Source organism: Tachyglossus aculeatus, chromosome 5 (genome assembly GCF_015852505.1).
Source record: "Tachyglossus aculeatus isolate mTacAcu1 chromosome 5, mTacAcu1.pri, whole genome shotgun sequence".
NCBI lineage: Eukaryota > Metazoa > Chordata > Mammalia > Monotremata > Tachyglossidae > Tachyglossus > Tachyglossus aculeatus.
In genome coordinates this window covers 90206647-90229764 of record NC_052070.1, presented here as the reverse complement: position 1 = coordinate 90229764, position 23118 = coordinate 90206647, and the positions used below count along the sequence as shown (strand labels likewise).

Below are 23118 nucleotides of genomic sequence, written 5' to 3'. Positions count from 1 at the left end.
TCTGTCTAAACACTGCCCCTACCAAATAACTGTCTGACCTATCTAATACTAAAATCATTGGGGAAAGTGGGATAAAATGCTTACTCTAATGGTAACTCTGACTGAATTAGTTTTATTGTTATAGAAAAGCAAAGAAACAAAAATTCTGAAAAAGACCTCATGAACAATCCCCTTACCAAGGGTTCAGATCACTATATTGAGTGCAATCCAAGAGACTTCAACACTTTCTTCAAGAAAACAAAGATACGTGTCTGATTACAGTGGGATTTCCCAATCCAAGCATATAAGAGCAAGAGACCTCAAAGAACTTCCCAAAGCAACAAGTTCAGGAACTGTCCTGGGAAAGTCTACGAAGAAACCTTTACATGATCAGTTCTTAAATCCCAGTGGCATCAGATCTAAGGTGGGGGTGGGGGGAACAGTGCCTAGCAATCAATTTGTTTTGAGTAGCCACTGCTTCCAGAATTCTATGAAATTTTAACATTTTAAACAAATAGGTATGTTTCTATTCCTGGAAGATTTCCATTCCAATAATAATATGGTAGTAGTTTTTAAGCAATTGCTATGCCAAGTACTGTACTAAATGCTGGGGTAACTACAAGATAATCAGGCCAGACATAGTCCCTGCCTCACATGTGAGGAGAATGGATATTTCATCTCGATTTTACAAATGAGGAAACTGAGACACTGAGAAGTTCACTTGCCCAAGATCACCCAGCAGGCAATTGGCAGAGCCAGAGTGGAACCCAAGTCCCTTCTCTTCCAGGACCATACTTCTTCCACTAGACCACTCTGCTTCTTGTTCTACAGTGAACAATATTGATATTCATGTAGAATGAATCATTTATTGAACACACAGTGGGCAGAGAACTGTACTAAGTACTTGGAAGAGTACAGTGTAATAGAGTTGGTAGACACGTTCCCAACCCACAATGTGCTTACAGCATATAGAGAGAAACAGATAACATATACAAAGTTCTATATAAATGTGTAAATATTAATATCAATATACACATATATGTAAACAAATATATAAACATTTATGAATAAATAAGTTGTAGATATTTACATAAATGCTGTGGGGTTGAGAGAAGGGTAAATAAAGGGTGAAAATCCAAGCTCAAAGACCACTCAGAAGGGAATGGGAGAAGAGGAAATGCGGGCCTAAATGGGATGGCCTCTTGGAGATGAGCCTTCAAGAAGAGTCAAGACAGCAATAAGAAGATAAAGGCCATAAGATGATTGTTCAATTTAACCAGGGGAATTATAGAGTCTTTCTGTGTTTTGGGTAGTTTGATTTGTTCTTGCTTTCACTAAACTAGCAGGTTGACAGGGGAGTTCCAAGCTCTTGCTAACATCTTGCTAAAGGAGTTTCAAAGGGAGAAAGGAAGGGCAAGGTATTGGAGGAAGGATGGAGTAATTGCCAATTTTGTCTGGGATTTTAGTAAGCTCTTGAATGCAGAAAGGTGACAGAACAGATTCTCAAAAATTTTCTAAGCAAAAAATAAGCATTCACCTGAAAATGTAAATAATGAACAAAATTACCCAAAGGTAAAGAGCAAATCAATTGCACGGAACTTCGAACTCTGTAGGTGTGTCTTGTGTCCCCCCCACCCCCCACCCACATTTTTTGGGCTATTTCTCAAACCCACCTGTTACAACTTGGCAGAGTTCATCAGAAATCTGTGGTTTAGCAAGATGGCTGGGTTTTGCAGAACGTTTGCGTCTCACAAAGTGTTCTCTTCCACTGAATGAGGTCTGAACAGAATTGTTGACTGGTTGTATTAGCATTTGCTCTTGTCCAATCTGGATATAGCCGATCTAAGCAGAGAGGAAAGAAATGAGGAGGGGTGGGTAAAGGAAAAGGTCAAAGCCATTCTAATAGTGGCCAACATTCATTTCTGCTGGTTTTCTAATTTAAAATGTGTGGGCCTTTCAAAGGACTCTTCCATACGCCAGTTTGGAAACTAATCTGTGTTGTCATTTGCATGCAGGACCAAAGGAAATTGGAGGAGCTGGGGCCCATCAATCCTATAATTGTTGCCCTTGCTAAAGTTTTATCCTAACAATCTGCCAACTCACCAGGACCCTACTCTCTCCCTTTGTTGTATCTTTTATGTGAATTGAGTCAACAAAGGAAAATAAACGAAGAAGGGTGGGGAGGGTGGAGAGAGTCACAAGTAATCCTGAGATCACCCTGGGAAAGATTACTGAAGCTCCCTCACACCTGCCTGTGACCTGGAACTTTTCACACTCCACTAAGAGGGCAAATGGTCAAAATTCCAGATGAACAGCCCTCAGCTTCTTTGATCAGTGGTGAGGCACGGAGGTTAGCCCTAGATCGGGATTCCCCAATCTCCCTCCTCTCCCCAAGGGAAACCAATATGGAATTAGATCAAGTAAATAATAATCAGAGTAACTGATGGCATTTTAAAGAGCTTACTGTGTGTCAAGGACTGGGGTAGATTCAAGAGACTCCAAACAAAACTTCTAGTCTAAGAGGGAGGGCGTGCAGCTTTCTTATTCCCATTTTACAGATGAGGAAATCGAAGTAATAATAATGAAGGTATTTGTTAAGTGCTTACTATGTTCCAAGCACTGTTCTAAGCACTGGAGTAGATATAAGGGAATCAGGTTGGACACAGTCCCTGTCCCATTTGGGACTCACAGTCTTAATCCCCATTTTCCAGATGAGATAACTGAGGCCCAGAGAATAATAATAATTGTGGTATTTGAGAAGCAGCAAGGCTTAGTGGAAAGAGTACGGGTTTGAGAGTCAGAGGCTGTGGGTTCTAATCCCATTTCTGCCACTTGTCTGCTATGTGACCTTGGGCAAGCCACTTACCTACTCTGTGCCTCAGTTACCTCATCTGTAAAATGGGGATTAAGCCTGTGAGCCCCACCTGGGACAACCTGATTACTTTGTATCTACACCAGCGCTTAGAACAATGCTTGGCACATAGTAAGCATAGTAAGTACTATAATTATTATTATTTGTTAAGCACTTACTGTGGGCCAGGCACTGTACTAAGGGCTGGGGTGCATACAAGCTAATGAGAAGCAGCTTGGCTTAGTGGAAAGAGCACGGGCTTGGGAGTTAAAAGACATGGGTTCTAATCCTGGCTCCACCACTTGTCTGCTGTTTGACCTTGGGAAAGTCACTTCACTTCTCTGTGCCTCAGTTACCTCATCTGTAAAATGGGGACTAAGACTGTGAGCCCCACCTGGGACACCCTGATTACCTTGTATTTACCTCCCCACTTAGAACAGTGTGTGGCACATAGGAAACACTTAATAAATACCACAATTACTATTATTATTATCAAGAAGTGAAGTGACTTACCCAGGGTCACGCGGCAGACAAGTGGGGAAGCTGGGATTAGAACCCATGACCTTCCAGAGAGACAAGTGGCAAAGGCAGGATCAGAACCCAGATCTCTCGGCTCCCAGTCCCTTGCTTTTCCTACTAAACTGTGTTGCCTCGGGGAACGTCTCTCCCCGGGGTGGACAGGCCAGAATCCTGTGCTCAACCACGACTCAAGTATTCTGTCTCGGCACCTCTTCCAAGAACACCACAGGGGTTTTGCTGGACAAATAAAAACGGTCTTAAAGTGGCCCCGTGTGACCTACAGGGAAGCGCACACTTGCCCAATGTCTTGCAAATCGTTGCAACCCCTAGAACCCCCTGGCCATTCCCACTCCAGGAGCTTGAGTGCAAAGAGAAGCAACGTGGCTTGGGAGTCAGAAAGCCTGGGTTCTAAACCCGCCTCCGCCACTTGTCCACTGGGTGACCTTGGGAAAACCACTTCACTTCTCTGGGCCTGAGTCCCCTCACCTGTTGAAATGGGGATTAAGACTGTGAGCCCCGTGTGGGACAACCTGATGACCTCATTTGTATCCCAGCACTTAGAACAGTGCTTGGAACTTAGGGAGCATTTACCAATTGCCATTCATTCATTCAATCATATTTATTGAGCACTTACTGTGTGCAGAGTACTGTACTAAGCACTTGGTTAGTACAAGTCGGCAACATATAAAGACAGTCCCTAAACAACAATGGACTCACAGTCTAGAAGGGGGAGACAGACAACAAGACAGACAGACAAAACATGTAGACAGATGTCAAAACCATCAGAATAAATAGAATTATAGCTATATGCACAGCATTAATAAAATAGAGAAGTAAATATGTACAAGTAAAATAAATAGAGTAATAAATACATACAAATATATAGAAGTGCTGCGGGGAAGGGAAGGAGGTATGGTGGGGAGGGGGTGCAGTGATAGGGAGGAGAGGAAAAAGGGGGCTAAGTCTGGGAAGGCCTCCTGGAGGAGATGAACTCTCAGTAGGGCTTTGAAGGGAGGAAGAGAGTTAGTTTGGTGGATGTGTGAAGGGAAGGCATCATTATTTTTACCTTCCTGTAGCTCCCCACATCCCATTCCCCACTCCCTTCCACCTTTCTGGCTAAGGAAGGATGCCATTTCATGCCCCAACTCACCCTGCAAGGGAGACAGGCTCCCGGGGAGCTGGCACAGCGGCATCCCTTAGTCACACCCTGGAAATGCCCCGGAGAGGGGCAGCTCATTGGCACCACCGACTTCTCTGTGGTGCATGGGGCAGAAGAGGGACCAGGTGGGAGTCGTTAAAGCAAGTCACCCAGGAGGACTCCAGGCTCCTCCCACGTGCTTCGACTGGCCAGGTGGGAGAGGTAGATAAACACGCAGCTCATGGGAGGAATGTGGGAGGTTCAGGGCCAGCCCATACACCTTTTACCAGCCAATACACACCTCAAACTCTTGTGACACTGGCCAAAGTAGTCCCTCTAGATTGTAAACTCGTTGTGGGAGGGGAATGTGTCTACCAGCTCTGTTATAAGGAGCTGGGTTCTAATCCCTGTTCCTCCGCGTGCCTGCTGTGTGACCTTGGGCAAGTCATTACACTGGGCTCCAGTGACCTCATCTGTAAAGGGGGGGATTAAGATTGTGAGCTCCATGTAGCACAGGGACTGTGTCCAATATGATTTGCTTGTATAATAATAATGGTATTTGTTAAGTGCTTACTATGTGCCAAGCACAGTTCTAAGCACTGGGCCAGGCAGGGGGGAGGAAAGGCACAAGTTTATCAGGTTTTCCCATGTGGGATTCACAGTCTTCATCCCCACTTTACATATGAGGTCACTGAGGCACAGAGAAGTGAAGTGACTTTCCCAAGGTCACACAGCAGACAAGTGGCAGAGCTGAGATTATAGAACCCATGTCCTCTGACTCCCAAACCTGTGCTCTTTCCACTGAGCCATGCTGCTTTTCTATACCAGCCCTTAGAACACTGCCTGGCATATGGTAAGCACTTAAATGTTATTATTATTATTATTCTCCCAAGTACTTGGAGTGCTCTGCACACAGTGAACACTCAAGTAGCATTGATTGATTGAAGTGATTGCTGAGACCTGGGGTTGGCAAAAGGCTCATGGAAAACAGTCTCTCCAGCTAGTAAATTGAACAGCAACAGGGCTCAGACTTTTTTTCGGGATTAACCCACCACCCCATGAACTGAGCTGTCCTGACCTTTCCACCCACTTTGAGAAAAAGTAAAGATCTAAGCAGCTATCTGCAGTGATGGCATATTCTTCCAGCATCAAATCTGATCAAGAGATACAAAAAGCTCAAGGAAAAGACAAGCCCTGAGGGCCAGGCAGTGGAAAATGGAAACAATGGTTGCAGGATTAATAACAGCCACCATTGGAAATTAGATTTTAATTGGTTCAATCAGCTCCCCCTGAAACCTCATTCATAAAAGGAAGCTCCGTTTTCCAAGAATTAAAGCCTTCCAAAAGGCATTTTTCAGCATTGCCTAAATTGGTATAGAGAAAACCTAATACAATAGCATTGTACTCAATGGCTCTTTAAAAAAAATCTCATTGGGGTTATGCATTTATTTTGTTTGGATTTTTTTACATGGGTTTAAGAGAAAGTTGTAAATCTGGTGCTGACGTACTAAAAACAACATGACTACTCCTGAGCTGGGGCCAGCCATTCGCTCCTATGCCAAAAATATGTAAGAAAAATTTAGTTTCATCACCATTTAACATTAGCACAACTTTTTGGCACTGAGAAGAAAATAAATTTAAACCACTGTAAAAGACTTTGTGTTTTGCATTTTACTCAACCCAAGAAGCTTCTCCGCCAAGGGTCTAAAGGGATAAACAACTAAATAACTGTATATCACATAACGAGTGAAGTCAATTCTCCATGTCTCCAAGCCACAAAACCTTCTGGTTCTCCCTATCTCTCAAGGCCTTAGTGAGTGTAACTGACTTTAACTCAAGACATCTAACTGTGATGGTGAGAAGAGTTGGATGCAAGAAAATCCCCAGCTGACCTCTGAAGCGGGGATCTGTAGGGCATGTTAGCATAATTTTAAAAGTCAGTAGTAATAGTATTTATTAAGCACTTGCTATATGCAGTACTGTCAGTTCTAATTGCTGGGAAAGAGTATACAATATACACTTAAACTTTTAGGTTTTTAGCTCCACAAGTGACAGGGACCATGTCTAATTCCCACCCCTGGCATTCTTTCCCGGTGCTTAATATAGTGCTCTGCATACAATCAATCAATCAATTGTATTTATTGAGCGCTTACTGTGTGCAGAGCACTGTACCAAGCGCTTGGGAAGTACAAGTTGGCAACATATAGAGACGGTCCCTACTCAACAGTGGGCTCACAGTCTAGAAGGGGGAGACAGAGAACAAAACCAAACATATTAACAAAATAAAATAAATAGAATAGATATGTACAAGTAAAATAGAGTAATAAATATGTACAAACATATATACATATATACAGGTGCTGTGGGGAAGGGAAGGAGGTAAGGCAGGGGGAATGGAGAACGGGAGAAGGGGGAGAGGAAGGAGGGGGCTCAGTCTGGGAAGGCCTCCTGGAGGAGGTGAGCTCTCAGTAGGGCCTTGAATGGAGGAAGAGAGGTAGATTGGCGGATGTGGGGAGGGAGGGCATTCCAGGCCAGGGGGATGACGTGGGCCAGGGGTCAACAGCGGGACAGGCGAGAACGAGGCACGGTGAGGAGATTAGCGGCAGTGGAGCGGAGGGTGCAGGCTGGGCTGTAGAAGGAGAGAAGGGAGGTGAGGTAGGAGGGGGCGAGGTGATGGAGAGCCTTGAAGCCGAGGGTTAGGAGTTTCTGCCTGATGCGTGGGTTGATTGGTAACCACTGGAGATTTTTGAGGAGGGGAGTAACATGCCCAGAGTGTTTCTGGACAAAGTCAGTCCGGGCAGCGGCGTGAAATATGGATTGAAGTGGGGAGAGACAAGAGGAAGGGAGATCGGAGAGGAGGCTGATACAGTAGTCCAGACAGGATAGGATGAGAGCTTGAACAAGCAGGGTAGCGGTTTGGATGGAGAGGAAAGGGCGGATCTTGGCAATGTTGCGGAGCTGAGACCGGCAGGTTTTGGTGATGGCTTGGATGTGAGGGGTGAATGAGAGAGCAGAGTCGAGGATGACACCAACGTTGCGGGCTTGTGACAAGGGAAGGATGGTAGTCCTGTCAACAGTGATGGGAAAGTCAAGGAGAGGGCAGGGTTTGGGAGGGAAGACAAGGAGTTCAGTCTTGGACATGTTGAGTTTGAGGTGGCGGGCAGACATCCAGATGGAGATGTCCTGAAGGCAGGAGGAGATGCGAGCCTGGAGGGAGGGGGAGAGAGCAGGGGCAGAGATGTAGATTTGGGTGTCATCAGCGTAGAGATGATAGTTGAAGCCATGGGAGCGAATGAGGTCACCAAGGGAGTGAGTGTAGATCGAGAACAGAAGGGGACCAAGAACCGAACCTTGAGGAACCCCCACAGTAAGAGGATGGGAGGGGGAGGAGGAGCCCGCAAAAGAGACTGAGAATGAATGACCAGAGAGATAAGAGGAGAACCAGGAGAGGACGGAGTCTGTGAAGCCAAGGTTGGATAGCGTGTTGAGGAGAAGGGGGTGGTCCACAATGTCAAAGGCAGCTGAGAGGTCAAGGAGGATTAGGACAGAGTATGAGCCACTGGATTTAGCAAGCAGGAGGTCATTAGTGACCTTTGAGAGGGCAGTTTCCGTGGAATGTAGGGGATGGAAGCCAGACTGGAGGGGGTTGAGGAGAGAGTTGGTGTTGAGGAATTCGAGGCAGCGCACGTAGACGACTCGTTCAAGGAGTTTGGAAAGGAATGGTAGGAGGGAGATGGAGCGATAACTAGAAGGTGAGGTGGGGTCAAGAGAGAGTTTTTTTAGGATGGGAGAGACATGGGCATGTTTGAAGGCAGAGGGGAAGGAACCGGTGGAGAGTGAGCAGCTGAAGATAGAAGTTAAGGAGGGGAGAAGGGACGGAGCGAGAGATTTCATGAGATGAGAAGGAATGGGGTCAGATGCACAGGTGGACGGAGTAGCACTTGAGAGGAGGGAGGAGAGCTCCTCTGAGGATACTGCTGGGAAGGATGAGAGAGTAGCAGAGAGTGTTGAGAGCCGGGGGGTTGGAGAAGGGTGGGGAGTGACTTTGGGGAGGTCAGACCTGATGGATTTAATTGTATTAATGAAGTAGGAGACCGGATCTTTGGCGGTAAGGGGTGGAAGAGGGGGAGGAACCGGGGGCCTGAGAAGGGAGTTGAATGTACGGAAGAGCTGACGGGGATGATGGGCATGGGTGTCAATAAGGGAGGAGAAATCGTTTTGTCTGGCAGAGGAGAGGGCTGAGTTAAGGCCGGAAAGGATAAACTAGAAGTGAATGAGGTTGGCATGGTGTTTAGACTTTCGCCAGCAACGTTCGGCAGCTCGAGCATCAGAGCGAAGGAGGCGGACAGTGGCAGTGATCCAGGGCTGTGGGTTAGTGGTACAAGAGCAGCAAAGGAAAATGGGAGCGAGTGAGTCTAGCTGAGTAGAAAGGGTAGAGTTCAGAGCAGCAATCTGATCATCAAGATTGGGTAGAGGAGAGGGAGACGAGGTGGGGTGTGAGGCGCTCAGAAAGATGGATGGGGTCAAGAGAGCGGAGATCTCTGTGAGGGAGTAATATGGATTTACAAGGGAAAGGAGTGTGAGTGTGGAGGCAGGTGAGAAGATTATGATGAGAGAGAGGGATTTCAGAGTTGGTGAGGGTGGACACAGTGCAGCGTTAGGAGATGATGAGGTCGAGGGTATGACCAAGTTGGTGAGTGGGCGAGGTGGGGTGGAGCAAGAGGTTGGCAGCGTCAAGGAGAGATAGAAGGCGGGCGGCAGAAGAGTCGCCAGGGATATCCATGTGGATGTTGAAGTCTCCGAGGATCAGAGTGGGCATGGAAAAGGAGAGTAAACTATGGCTATTACTCTGCAGGTGGGAATTAGACACAGGGCTTGTGCCTCGAGGGGCTTAGCAAGTCCAAGCTGAAAATTGTGCCAAACAAAATGTCACAGTTTCCTGGTGCTGTCAGTCAATCGTATTTATTGAGGGCTTAATGTGTGCAAAGCACTATACTAAGCACTTGGGAGAGTACGATGTAACAATATAACTGACACATTCCTTTCCCAAAACAAGCTCACAGTCTAGAGGGGGGAGACAAACATTAAATAAATGAATTACAGACATGTACATAAGTGCCGTGGGGCTAGGAGATGAATAAAGGGAACAAGTTAGGGCAAAGCAGAAGGAAGTTAAAGAAAAGGAAAAGAGGGCTTAGTCAGGGAAGGCCACTTGGAGGAGATGTGCCTTGAATAAGGCTTTGGAGGCAGGGAGAATAATTGCGTTGGTTATGAGGAAGGAGGACATTCCAGGCCAGAGGCAGGATGTGGGCAAGAGGTAAGCAGTGAGATAGATGAGACTTAGATATGATGAGAAGGTTAACACTAGAAGAGCTAAGTGTGTGGGCTGGGTTGTAGTAGGATAATAGCGAGGTGAGGTGGGGCAGGGCAAGGTGATTGAGTACTTTAAAGCCAATGGTGAGGAGTGCTGTGGTTTCTATCTTTATGATTTCTGTCTTCAATGCACTGTCTCTGCAAGGTTAATGCACACTACAGTTTTTCAACAGGTAGACTAGAATTAGGGAGCAGTGGCACAGCAAGAACCTCGTGCCACAATAAAATGCCAGCAGTTCTTCCAAGTGGACTCAAAGCTCTGAGATTGCTGTGCTAAGGGACTTGGAAACCAAATGAGAGTGCATGAGAAGGACAGAGTCAACATGGAAGTAGTTATTAGCAGCCCTGAAGCTTAAAAAATGCATTAATCCTTCCACTACAAACTTACCTCCTACTGCTCATTCCCCTTCTCTCGGACTGTTCAACTGCCACTCATTTTTCTATCATTTTCCAGCTCCCAGGCCTCCAGGGGATCACTGCACCCACAATGCCATTCTGGAATTTTCTTTCTTTTTAATGGTAGTCGTTAAGCATTTACTACATGACAAGCACTGTACTTAGTGCCAGGATTATATACAAGATAATCAGGCTGGACACAGTGCCTATCCCACAAGGGCCTCCCAGTTTAAGTACCTCAGACCATTTTGCTTTTTTTAAATGGAAAACTCCTTAGGCTGAGGGGATTTTTTGCTTGAATTTACTTTCATTAATCAGGTATATTTAGCAACAATTGATAATGGTTACTTACCTAGCTTGGATTTTTACATTCCCTCCACCTGTCCTTATGAGATTTTAGCTACAACTAAATCCTGTTTAGCTGGATTTACTGAACTGTTAATGTTCAAAAATTACTGTGCACAACATTTCAAAACTCCATTGATAGATGCCTTTTATAACATATTGTCACTAACTCTTCAGTCTGACAAAATGAGTCATTTAAGACAGATGGCCAGAGTTTCAGTAACATCATTCATCAGACTGACCAGTTTGTCAGCCAATTGTATTTATGGAGCATTGTGTGCAGAGCACAGTACTAAGTGCTTGGGAGAGTACAATATAACAATATAACAGACACATTCCCTGTCCATAATGAATTTAAATTCTATAACTCCCTTTTCCATCCCTTGTTGAGTGACCTGAATATCTTCCCTGTTGTCACTTTGGGCCTTGATTTCTCTATCTGAACAATGGGGACATTTTCATTTATTTTTTTAAATATGGAACAGGTGAATAAAATGTTCAAGAAAGCACAGTGAAAATCCTGTTTTCTGTGCTATGCAAGACTAAATCCATGATTTCTCCAATGGGTTTCTGAGCCTCCATTAGGATGGAAAGGACACTGCTTTGGGGAAAAACTTTGGTTCTCCAATACCCAGTCATCTCCCAGAATGTCTCATTATCCTAGTCCCTAGGTAGAATAAATCTCAGCTTTCAAAGTAAAAGTGATTACTCCATCACACCAACTGGAGGTCTAAGAAAAGTTCTTTGCTTCTCTTTCTTGTTCTGAGAAATACCTAAAGGTGCTCTGAGACCATAAGATAATGAGTCAGAGGACTGACTGGAAGCTTAAAGGGGGAAAAGGTAGCCTAACCACATCATCCCCTTAAAAAAGCCAAATATACAATTCATCCCACTCAGGAAGGGTCCATCTGGCCCCATATCCACTTTCTGAGACAACAGGCACCTGACTGGGTCATGGCCTTGGCAGGGTAGAATTGCTTGTTTCCTTGTGGCCCTTCTGTGCAAACTTTGCAAAGCTTGCCAACATCCCTCTGAAGATGAATAGGCTATGAAAAGCATTCTAGGCCCAACCACAAGTAGGGCCCTCTGACTCTGCTTTCTCTCCTTTATTAGGAGAGGCAGAAAAAAAGCCCCCTCCCTCAAAAGATTTATTTCTGCAGTGCCTTTCCTCATAAGACTTTTTTAATTTATTCCTCAGAGCTTAAACCCCTTTGCCCTGCTGAATCCTATCAGCTGCGACCTTGTAATTTTACCCATCTTTACACTTGTTTCCCCTTCCAGGAGGCATTGATGTCAAATTTCTTGAAATAGAGAGACACCAGTGATGTGCCTGGGGTAATAACAAGCTAATCAGGTTAGACACAGTCCGTGTTCACCATGAGGCTCACTGTCTTAATCCCCATTTTATAGGTGAGGTAACAGACACAGAGAGAAGTGAAGCGCCTTGACCAAGGTCACACAGCAGATAAGTGGCAGAGCAGGATTAGAACCCGGGTCCTTCTGACTTCCAGGTGCCTGCTCTAGCTACTAGATTATGCAGCTTCCCTATTTCATTATTTAATGCCAGGTTTATCTCAAAAATTAAGGCCACCCTCAAACTACAGTAAAGCAAAAGGGGAATGTCATTGACTGTGAGGCATGAGAGTACTGTAGGACAGTGCTTTGGACAAAGTTGTAATTTCTAGAACTAAGCCTCCACTCAGATGCTTCCTTTAAATGACTCCAGTCCCACAGAACAGGTGATTGCATTCACTCTCTGTGAATTTATCACTAGCTACATCTTAATCCTTTCTTAATCCAATGTTGAATAAAATAGAATTGCAATTTGTCCCAGCAGTGTCCTAGGTAGTTTGATAACTCATAAAAAGGAAACAATTCAGTTTATGAATTACAAAATTCAAATAATTAATATTTACTTTGTTTTTTAAAGTTTTTACCTTTGATCTGGCAATACTGCTCAATGAAGCCATTGTACAGGTCCTATTTCTAGATGCCTAGTCTTTAATTTCATTTCTTTTTCTCTATCCTTAGTTTTTTGGAAAGCTTTAGAAACCAAGCAGTTCTGGAATGGATTCAGCAAGGCATACCAAATAGCAAAGGGCACAGCTGTCAGTGACTGAAGATAAAACTCATCTAAAACTCAGTATGTCCAAGACTGAACTCTTTATCTTCCCTCCCAAACCCTGTCCTCTCCCTGACTTTCCCATCACTGTAAATGGCACTACCATTCTTCCCATCTCACAAGCCCGCAACCTTGGTGTCATCCTCGACTCCGCTCTCTCATTCACCCCTCACATCCAAACTGTCACCAAAACCTGCGGTCTCACCTCCAAAACATCGCCAAGATCCATGCTTTCCTCTCCATCCAAACAGCTACCTTGCTGGTTCAATCTCTCATCCTATCCCGACTGGATTACTGCATCAGCCTCCTGTCTGATCTCCCATTCTCCTGTCTCTCCCCACTTCAGTCTATACTTCACGCTGCTGCCTGGATCATCTTTGTGCAGAAACGCTCTGGGCATGTTACTCCCCACCTCAAAAATCTCCAGTGGCTGCCAGTCAACCTACGCATCAAGGAAAAACTCCTCACTCTCGTCTTCAAGGCTCTCCATCACCTTGCCCCCTCCTACCTCACCTCCCTTCTCTCCTTCTACAGCCCAGCCCACACCCTCCGCTCCTCTGCCACTAACCTCCTCACTGTACCTCGCTCTCGCCTGTCCCACCATCGACCCCCGGCTCACGTCCTCCCCCTGGCCTGGAATGCCCTCCCCTCTGCACACCCGCCAAGGCTAGCTCTCTTCCTCCCTTCAAAGCACTACTGAGAGCTCACCTCCTCCAAGAGGCCTTCCCAAACTGAGCCTCCTTTTCCCTCTCCTCCTCCCCATCCCCCCACCCTACCTCCTTCCCCTCCCCATAGCACCTATATATATATATATATGTATATATATATGTTTGTACAGATTTATTACTCTATTTATTTTACTTGTACATATTTACTATTCTATTTTGTTAATGATGTGCATCGAGCTTTAATTCTATTTGTTCTGACGACTTGACACCTGTCCACATTTTTTAGTTGTTGTCCGTCTCCCCCTTCTAGACTGTGAGCCCGTTGTTGGGTAGGGACTGTCTCTGTTGCCAACTAGTACTTTCCAAGCGCTTAGTACAGTGCTCTGCGCACAGTAAGAACTCAATAAATACGATTGGATGAATGAATGAAAAAGACAGCACAGCTACTCCAGCTACCTCCCCAGCTTCCCCCCTCCCACAAAAGGGAGAAAAAAAGGTTACACTGTCAATCAGAAATGGGCTAATAACTAGGATCTTGGATGAATTCCTTAATCTAAGGCACAGCGCCCTCCCATGGCACAAAGAAAAGTTCTGTCTCAGCTGTGTGATGCGTGTCAAACTACTTCGCTTTTCAGATAAGATGCAAAATAAGGCAGATAGCTCACCCTTTGGTAATGGCTGAAGGTAATATTTTCTGTATTTTCACAGGCAAATATTCCACAAATATTCTACTTAATGAAAACGGTAAACCAAAAGGCATAAACTTCAACTCTTGAAGTTATTTCCTAAACTAAAACAAATGGGATGCCTGGTAAACGAGACTAAGCAATACAGCAAGACAGGAAAGTGCTGTCAAGCACAGTTCTTCCTAAAACCTAATGCGTTGTGGTCCATGTCACAAGTTTGGTTGCACATTTTCCTCTGGTCTTATCTAAGTTTAGTGACATGGTCAAACTTTCGGGGTTTTTTTAATTATTTCTTCACTTTAATCGGCTTTATTGAGTGCTTACTTTATGCAGAGTCCCTTTCTGGCCTCCACTGACCTACCCCACTTTCTCCTCCCAAATCCACCTTCTAGACTGTGAGCCTATTGTTGGGTAGGGACCGTCTCTATATGTTGCCGATTTGTACTTCCCAAGCACTTAGTACATTGCTCTGCACACAGTAAGTGTTCAATAAATACTATTAAATGAATGAATGAATCCACCTACCCCACCCACTTCAGTGGCAGTATTTATGTCCCTCTCAGGCCAGTACTACTCCATGGGTGTTGCAAAGAAGCCTGGTCCTTCCAAATCTTGTTCTACTCCAGAATACAAGAACCAACCAAAAACAGAAGGGAATTGAGATGCAGTGTGGTCCAGTGGGAAGAGCACAGGCCTGGGAGTCAAAGGACCTGGGTTCTAATTCCGCCTCCACCACTTGTCTGCTGTGTGATCTTGGGCAAGTCACTTAACTTCCCTGGGTCTCAGTTACTTCATCTGGAAAAATGGGGATTAAGACTATGAATCCACATGGGACATGGACTGTGTCCAACCTGATTAACTTGTAACTACCCGAGCGCTTAATAAAGTGCTTGGCACATAGTAAGGGCTTAAATACCATTTACAAAGGAAAAAAAACCCAAAAAATCTGGAGTGGGGACCTCCTGAATTCTTACCTCAGGAGCTAGCCTTCCCCTCCCTGCTTTCCTTTCCCCCTGGGCATTGATGAATTATTTGGAAGAAACCAGGAGTGATAAATATTTTCCCTGCTCAAGTCAGTCTGAGAGCCAGCCCTCTCCCACCTTCCCTTTATCTACCCAACTCCATATTTCCACCACACTTTTATAGTTTGCTAATAATTGCCTAGCTGGTGTTCAGTTCTGATGCAGACAAGAGTTAAGGACTGAATGTGGACTGAGGTGGAACACAAAAGGAAAAAGCAGTTCCTGATGTGCAACTGACCCAGTGGGGGAAGAGTTAGAGGATACAAAGGGGCTGTAATAAAAACTTACCTACCGATTCAGATCGTAAACACCACAGGGGACCCAGGAATGACTACCAGCCAACAATATGAGCCTTTCTGGTCTGATACCAGACACCAGCTCCCTGGGAAAGGTCATCTTACAGACACTGCCTCAGAAGAATCCGTGTGCGGTCCAGAAGCCGGCTCCACATGTCAGTAGTTGGACAGAAGCTGGGAGTTTTCAGCCTTTAAGAAGAGCACTCCTGCCCCAAACCCAACCCGGCCCTGGAACAGGGGGAACATGCCTGAATCGGTTCCACGTAGAGTAGTAGGCGATTCCAGCGGTTAAGGGCCAAGACTAACTCGGGCAAAAGTTTTTATGAAAGGCAGCAAGTCATGAGTCAGATGTGTTTGTTCCCTGCCTACCTGACACTTCACAAGAGTCAAGGGAGAAACTGCCTTCCCAGCAGGTGGGAGAAACCCAGTCGACCATCTCTCTGGACTCACATGGTCTAGATGTGGGCAGCTGTGGATGATGCTAGAGATTGAACTGGGTTCAGTGGGTGTGAACTCCCACTTTTTTAGGGGATTGTAACTGACTCGCAAGGAATACTTTCCAAATATAATAATAGTAATGATGGTATTTGTTAAGTGCTTACTATGTGCCAAGCACTGTTCTAAGTGTTGATTGATATATGTGTGTGTGTATTTATCATGATATTTATTGAGCCCTTACTGTGTGCAGAGCATTGTACTAGGAGTACAATGTAGTAGAGTGGCAGACATGTTCCCTGTCCATAAGGAGTTTACAGTCTAGAGGAGGAGACAGATATTACATTATAGACATGTACACAAGGTGCTGTGGAGCAGAGATCCAAGAGGTATATATACGTACACACACACCTGCCTTCTTTGGAGAATGATAGGTGAGCCACAGTCCTAAGACTACTCAAGACCTGTGCAAAGGAATTGATTCTAGCGCCTTATGTAGGGCCCCTCACAATCCATGTCACTATCAGTTGGGGTCCCGCTGAGGCAGGAAGTGCAGCAGGTGAGTACCCATACAATAGAGGGCTGGCTATCACACACACCACACAGACACCCCCAGTGCATCCCTGCCATAAATGAATGCCCTTTTCTCCTTTTACATCCAACTTTTCTTTGGACAGCTGGGGGAAGCATCTTTTGATAGGAAGGAGAGGGTTCTGATATCTTCTCTTTCCCCATTCAGGTCCTGTATACACAATAAATCCCATTGACTGAGCCACATTTCTCACCCAGGCATATACCCATTTCTCACAAGGGACATTCTCAGGTGCACGTCACCTCAGGGACAGGTATTCATTCTCGGGAGCAACACACGCACACTCACTCTCCCACCCCACCAGCATGGTGTAGCGGATAGAGCACAGGCCTGGGAGTCAGAAGGTCATGGGTTCTAATCCTGGCTCTTTCACATGTATGCTGTGTGATCTTGGGCAAGTCACTTCATTTCTCTGGGCCTCAACTGCCTCATCTGGAAAATGGGGACTGGGACAGTGAACCCCGTGTGGGACAGGAACTGGGTCCAGCCCAATTTGCTTGTATCTACACCAGCACTCAGTACAGTGCTCGGCACAAAGTAAGCGCTTAATACATACCATTATTGTTATTATTATTATTATTATCTGGGACAGCCCGGGGGAGCCGTGTTGCACAGGGCTGGGAGGAAGGGGAGAGGGAGGAGGGCTGGGGGAAGAAAGCAGCAGGGCTTAGTGGCAAAAGCCCGGGCTTGGGAGTCAGAGAAGGTGGGTTCTAATCCCAACTCCGCCACTTGTCTGCTGTGGGACCCTGGGCAAACTGCTTAATTTCTCTGGGCCTCAGTTACCTCATCTGTCAAATGGGGAGCAAGACCGTGAGCCCCAGGTGGGAACCACCTGATGACCTTGTGTCTACCCCAGGGTTTGGCACACAGTAAGCACGCTCTCTTCCCCCCTTCAAAGCCCTACTGAGAGCTCACCTCCTCCAGGAGGCCTTTCCAGACTGAGCCCCCTTTTTCCTCTCCTCCTCCCCATCCTCCCTGCCCTACCTCCTTCCCCTCTCCTCGGCACTTGTGTATATATTTGTACAGATTTATTACTCTATTTTACTTGTACATATTTACTATTCTATTTCTTTTGTTAATGATGTGCATTTAGCTTTAATTCTATTTGTTCTGACGACTTTGACACCTGTCTACAGGTTTTGTTTTGTTGTCTGTCTCCCCCTTCTAGACTACGAGCCTGTTGATGGGTAGGGACCGTCTCTCTATGTTGCCGACTCGTACTTTCCAAGCGCTTAGTCCAGTGCTCTGCACACAGTAAGCGCTCAATAAATACGATTGAATGAATGAATCGTCAACATCATTGAGAAGCAGTGTGGTTCAGTGGAAAGAGCACGGACTTGGGAGTCAAAGGTCAGTTCATGCATTCATTCAATCGTATTTATTGAGCGCTTACTGTGTGCAGAGCACTGTACTAAGTGCTTGGGAAGTACAAGTTAGCAACATATAGAGACGGTCCCTACCCAACGGCGGACTCACAGTCTAGAAGGGGGAAACAGACAACAAAACAAAGCATATTAATAAAATAAAATAGAGAGAATAAATATGTACAAGTAAAATAGAGTAATAAGTATGTACAAACATATACATATATATATACACAGGTGCTGTTGGGAGGGGAAGGAGGTAAGGCGGGGGTGGGGAAGAGGAGGCAGGGGAGAGGAAGGAGGGGGCTCAGTCTGGGAAGGCCGGTTCAAATCCCAGCTCTGCCACTTGTCAGCTGTGTGACTTTGGGCAAGTCACTTCACTTCTCTGTGCCTCAGTTCCCTCATCTGTAAAATGAGGATTAAGACGGTGAGCCCCACGTGAGGCAACCTCACTTCATCACCTTGTATCCTTCCCAGCGCTCAGAACAGTGCTTCGCACATAGTAAGCGCTTAACAAATGCCATCATTATTATTATTATTATCAACACCGTTATTAAGATGATGATTATTACCAGTCCTCCGCAGGCGCTGACGGAGGCAAAGGAGTCGTCGTAGCCCAGCACGTGTCCGGTGTAGAAGCAGCGCTGGGGCAGGGGGGTCCGGGCCGCCCCCTCCTCCTCCTCCACCACCACCACCACGAAGTCCCGGGAGAGGAAGCGCAGGTCCCGGCGCAACTGCAGGTACAGGTCTCGCCCGAAGGCCGGCAAGTGCAGCAGGAGGTCGCTGGGCCCGGGCTGGGGGGCTCGGACGCCGGGGTCCTGCCCTCCCGGCCGCGGGAGCAGGTGGGGGTCCGCAGGCCGCAGCCGCCGGGGGAGGACCACTTGCAGCTCCGCGGAGGCTCCGGAGTCTGCGGGGGAGAACAGCCCCACATCCTAAGCGCCTAACAAATACCAGTATTTGGTCATGGGTTCAAAACAGGGCTCTGCCAATTGGCAGCTGTGGGCCTTTGGGCATGCCACTTAACTTCCCTGGGCCTCATCTGTAAAATGGGGATGAAGACTGAGTCCCACGTGGGACAACCTGATCACCTTACTCCTCCCCAGCGCTTAGAATAGTGCTTTGCACAGAGTAAGCGCTTAACAAATGCCATCATTATTATCTGTACCAGTATTATTATTATTATTATTGAGAAGCAATGTGGCTTAGTGGCAAGAGCCCGGGCTTGGGAGTCAGAGGACGTGGGTTCTAATCCCGGGTCTGCCACTTGTCTGCTGTGTGACCTTGGGCAAGTCACTTCACTGGGCCTCAGTTCCCTCCTCTGTAAAATGGGGATGAAGACTGGCAGCCCCACGTGGGACAACCTGATCACCTTACTCCTCCCCAGCGCTTAGGATAGTGCTTTGCACAGAGTAAGCGCTTAACAAATGCCATCATTATTATCAGTACCAGTATTATTATGATTATTATTTAGAAGCAGCGTGGCTTAGCGGCAAGAGCCCGGGCTTGGGAGTCAGAGGACGTGGGTTCTAATCCCGGGTCTGCCACTTGTCTGCTGTGTGACCTTGGGCAAGTCACTTCACTGGGCCTCAGTTCCCTCCTCTGTAAAATGGGGATGAAGACTGTCAGCCCCACGTGGGCCAACCTGATGACCCTGTTTATACCCCCGCGCTTAGAACAGTGCTTGGCACATAGTAAGAGCTTAACAAATACCATCATCATCATTATTATTAATAATAATGGGTTCGGCCCCGGCCTCAGCTTCCAGCACTGGGGGCATCTCGACCCAGCCTCGGGGGGAGGAGTTCTTGTTTCGAGCACTCTCCCAAGCGCTTAGTACAGTGCTCTGCACCCTGCAAGCGCTCAATACGATTAATAATGACCTAGTGACCAATTCGCGCATCCTGAATGGACTTCTCTCTTCTGTCTAGCAAAACTTCCCTCTCGTCCCGTCTCCCCTTCCCCCCAGATCTCTCCCCCTCTTCTACTCCCCACCCCTGAACGAGGACTTTTCCCTCTCCTTTCCCGAAACCACACACGTTGCCCTTCGCAGCTGCTAACTGCAGTCTCTGAGCCAGGGGAAGGGGGAAAAGGAACAGCATCAGGAGACTTCTGTGCAAGTGAAGGCAGCGAGTGCTGCGGGAGCCTCCGCCTGTTTGGTCCTCGGAAAAGATCCGGCGGGCTAGAGGACCGGGAAAGAGTGAAAGAGCTCCCCGGGCACCGTCCCTTTCCCCACCAGCTGCTCTTTTCCCCCTTCCCCACTCTTCCCCCAGCCCTGGCTCTGACTGCAGGGAATGGAAATCCGCGCCTCTCAGCCCGGGGCCAACTTCGGCCGCTGCTACTGCTGGGGAGAGGAGGGCGGTCCTGGACCGGCAAACCCCTGGGAGAGACAGAGAGAGAGGGAGGGAGAGGGAGAGAGAGAGAGAGGCGGGAGGGGAAGGAAAGAAAAAGAGGAAGGAATGAGAAAAGGAAAGAAAAAGAGGAAAGAAAGAGAAGAGGAAAGAAAAAGAGGAAAGAATACGTGGAAAGAGAAGAGGAAAGAAAAAGAGAAAATAATAAGGGGAAAGAAAAGGAGGAAAGAATAAGAGGAAAGAAAACGAGGAAAAGAGAAGAGGAAAGCAAAAGAGGAAAGAAAAGAAAAGAGAAGAGGAAAGAAAAAGAGGAAAGAAAAGAAAAGAGAAGAGGAAAGAAAAAAAGCAAAGAATGAGAAGAGGAAAGAAAAAGAGGAAAGAGAGAGAGAGAGAGAGGAAAGAAAGGGCTACCTGCGCTGGTGTCCGTTCCACAAAACAGTAGCAGCAGCAAAGGAAATACAAGGAGGGGCAGGAGAGAACCGTCAAACATTGTATTTCGGAGAAGTCTTGTCTGTTGCAGAGGAGGAGCGGGAAGAGGAAGAGGAGGAAGAGGAGGAGGAGGCGGCGGCGGCGGTGGCGGCAGATTCCCCAGCTGGAGTGAAGCCCTCCAGCCTTCGGAAAAATTAATTAGCGCAGCGGACAAATTCAACGTGGTGCATCCCCAACCCCGCCTGCTCCCCGACCCCGGACGGCGATTGGAGCTTGCGCCCCCATCGCTCCGCCCCCTGCTGGCCGATTGGCCGGGGGGTGGACGGGGGCGGGTTAAAAAAAAACCCCAGGCTCAATGGTTATGTTGTAAGCCCGTTTTTTTTTTTACACGTGGTTTCTTTGCAGTGACCCGGGATCTGGCGCCAGGTGGCGCGCGGGAGTCCCTTCATGAGAAGCAGCGTGGTTCAGTGGAAAAGAGCGCGGTCTTGGGAGTCCGGGGTCATGGGTTCAAATCCCGCCCCTGCCAATTGTCAGCTGTGTAACTTTGGGCAAGTCACTTAACTTCCCTGTGCCTCAATTACCTCATCTGTAAAATGGAGATGAAGACTGTGAGTCCCACGTGGGACAACCTGATCACCTTGTAACCTCCCCAGCGCTTAGAACAGTGATTTGCACATAGTAAGAGCTTGATAAATGCCATCATTATTATTATTATTCAACCTGCCCGGGACGGCGGCGTACGAAAAGCGATTTTCACCTTGGGTGCACGGCAAGGAATAAACATAATAATAATAATAATAATAATTTTGGTATTTGTCAGCACTTACTATGTGCCAAGCACTGTTCTAAGCGCTAGGGAAGATACAAGGTAATCAGGTTGTCCCACATGGGGCTTACAGGCTTAATCCCCATTTTCCAGATGAGGTAATTGAAGCGCAGAGAAGTGAAGTAACTTGTCCAAAGTCACACAACTGGTAAGTGGCGGAGCCGGGATTAGAACCCATGACTTCTGATTCCCAAGCCCGGGCTCTTGCCACTAAGCCATGCTGCTTCTCAATAATAATAATAATAATAATAATAATAATAATAATAATAATAATACTGGTATTTGTTAAGCACTTATGATGTTCTTTCCACTGAGCCACATCGTAGACGAAGGAACTGGGAGATTTCTCTATTGCACTCCCCGGTCCCCTCAGCTTCTGGGAAGAATTGCCCTATGGTTATCCCAGGCAATCTGCCCGATTTTTAAAGGTAGCCTCGGAAAGAGATTTCACTGCCTCTTTTTGCAGTCTGTTCTGCAGAAGACACGTCAGCGGATTATTTATATCCTAGGAAAGCATAAACCTGATTTTAATTCCTTTTAAATGGACTCACGTCTTTCAATACAATTCCGAGACATTCTAAGGGCACTTTAAAACCGTTTTTGTTATTTAAGTACTAATTACATTCTATCTAATTGATTTCCTAGTACTATCTCGGTGGCACTGCATACACCTCTGTCACTATAATCAATTCCTTTATGGAGATTCTCCACCCAAGATTTTTCATGAATAAACCAAGGTTCAACCGTCATTTACAATGGGAGATGTCATCATCATTAACACAATCCTGTTATTTACCCGGGCATGGAATAGAGTATCCATTTTGTACGAACACTTTTTTCCCATTAGCAGAATTATTTCAATCTCTGGAGAAATCGACCTGAACTTCTTAGGACAGTTTTCAATGTGTGGAAACTCACTCATTCTTGCCTGTGAGCCCATTGTTGGGTAGGGACCATCTCTATATATTGCTGATTTGTACTTCCCAAGCGCTTAGTACAGTGCTCTGCACACAGTAAGCATTCAATAAGTATGATTGATTGAATGAATGAATGAATGGAAGCTCAGAGTTCAGTGTGGATATGTTCAAGGTTTCTGGTGGGGTGGAGTGGAGGAGACGTAGTCGGGTTCTCAAAAAAGTAGGGATAGACGGAGCTGCCCAACAAACAGCCTCGAACAGGGCATGAGTTCCAAATGATCACCCGTCTCAGATGAACCATTTTGACCCACTTGAGAAGGTGACCCACAACCACCACCCATAAATCTCCACCAAACACTCAAATTTGTGGTCTGTATTTTTTCTCCTCTGCATCAAGATGAAACTCTTTAACCACTGACTTTTTCACTCAATCAGATCTCTTCCCCTCTACTTTTTTACGGTATATGTCAAATGTTTACTGTGTGCCAGGAACTGTAATAAACACTGGCGTAGATACAAGCTAATCAGGTTGGACACAGTCCATGTCTCCTGTGGAGCTCACAGTCTTAATCCCCATTTTACAGATGAGGTTTAACTGAGGCACAGAGAAGTGAAGTGACTTGCCCAAGGTGACACAGCAGATGCGTGGTGGAGTCGGAATTAGAACCCAGATCCTTTTGACTCCCAGGCCCAAGCTATATCCACTATGCCATGCTTCCTCTCGGATATATCCTCCCTTCTCTCCCACTGCACCCCAGCTTGCATGCATCATGCATAATTCCTCTCAAACCAGACTCTTCACTGTGCCTCAT

General features: G+C 46.4%; 1 protein-coding gene across 1 annotated transcript in view; it reads right to left on the bottom strand.

Moving 5' to 3' along the window:
- ADAMTS17 (ADAM metallopeptidase with thrombospondin type 1 motif 17) overlaps positions 1-20644 on the bottom strand; it is a 389768-nt gene extending 369124 nt beyond the window's left edge. The window contains exons 1-3 of the mRNA XM_038746936.1: positions 20546-20644; positions 18359-18693; positions 1653-1821 (exon numbers count right to left, since the gene is read on the bottom strand). Of these exons, the coding sequence (XP_038602864.1) occupies positions 1653-1821; positions 18359-18693; positions 20546-20624 (583 nt within the window). The 5' untranslated portion in view covers positions 20625-20644. The remainder of the gene's footprint in view (positions 1-1652; positions 1822-18358; positions 18694-20545) is intronic.
- Between the last annotated feature and the right edge of the window lie 2474 nt (positions 20645-23118).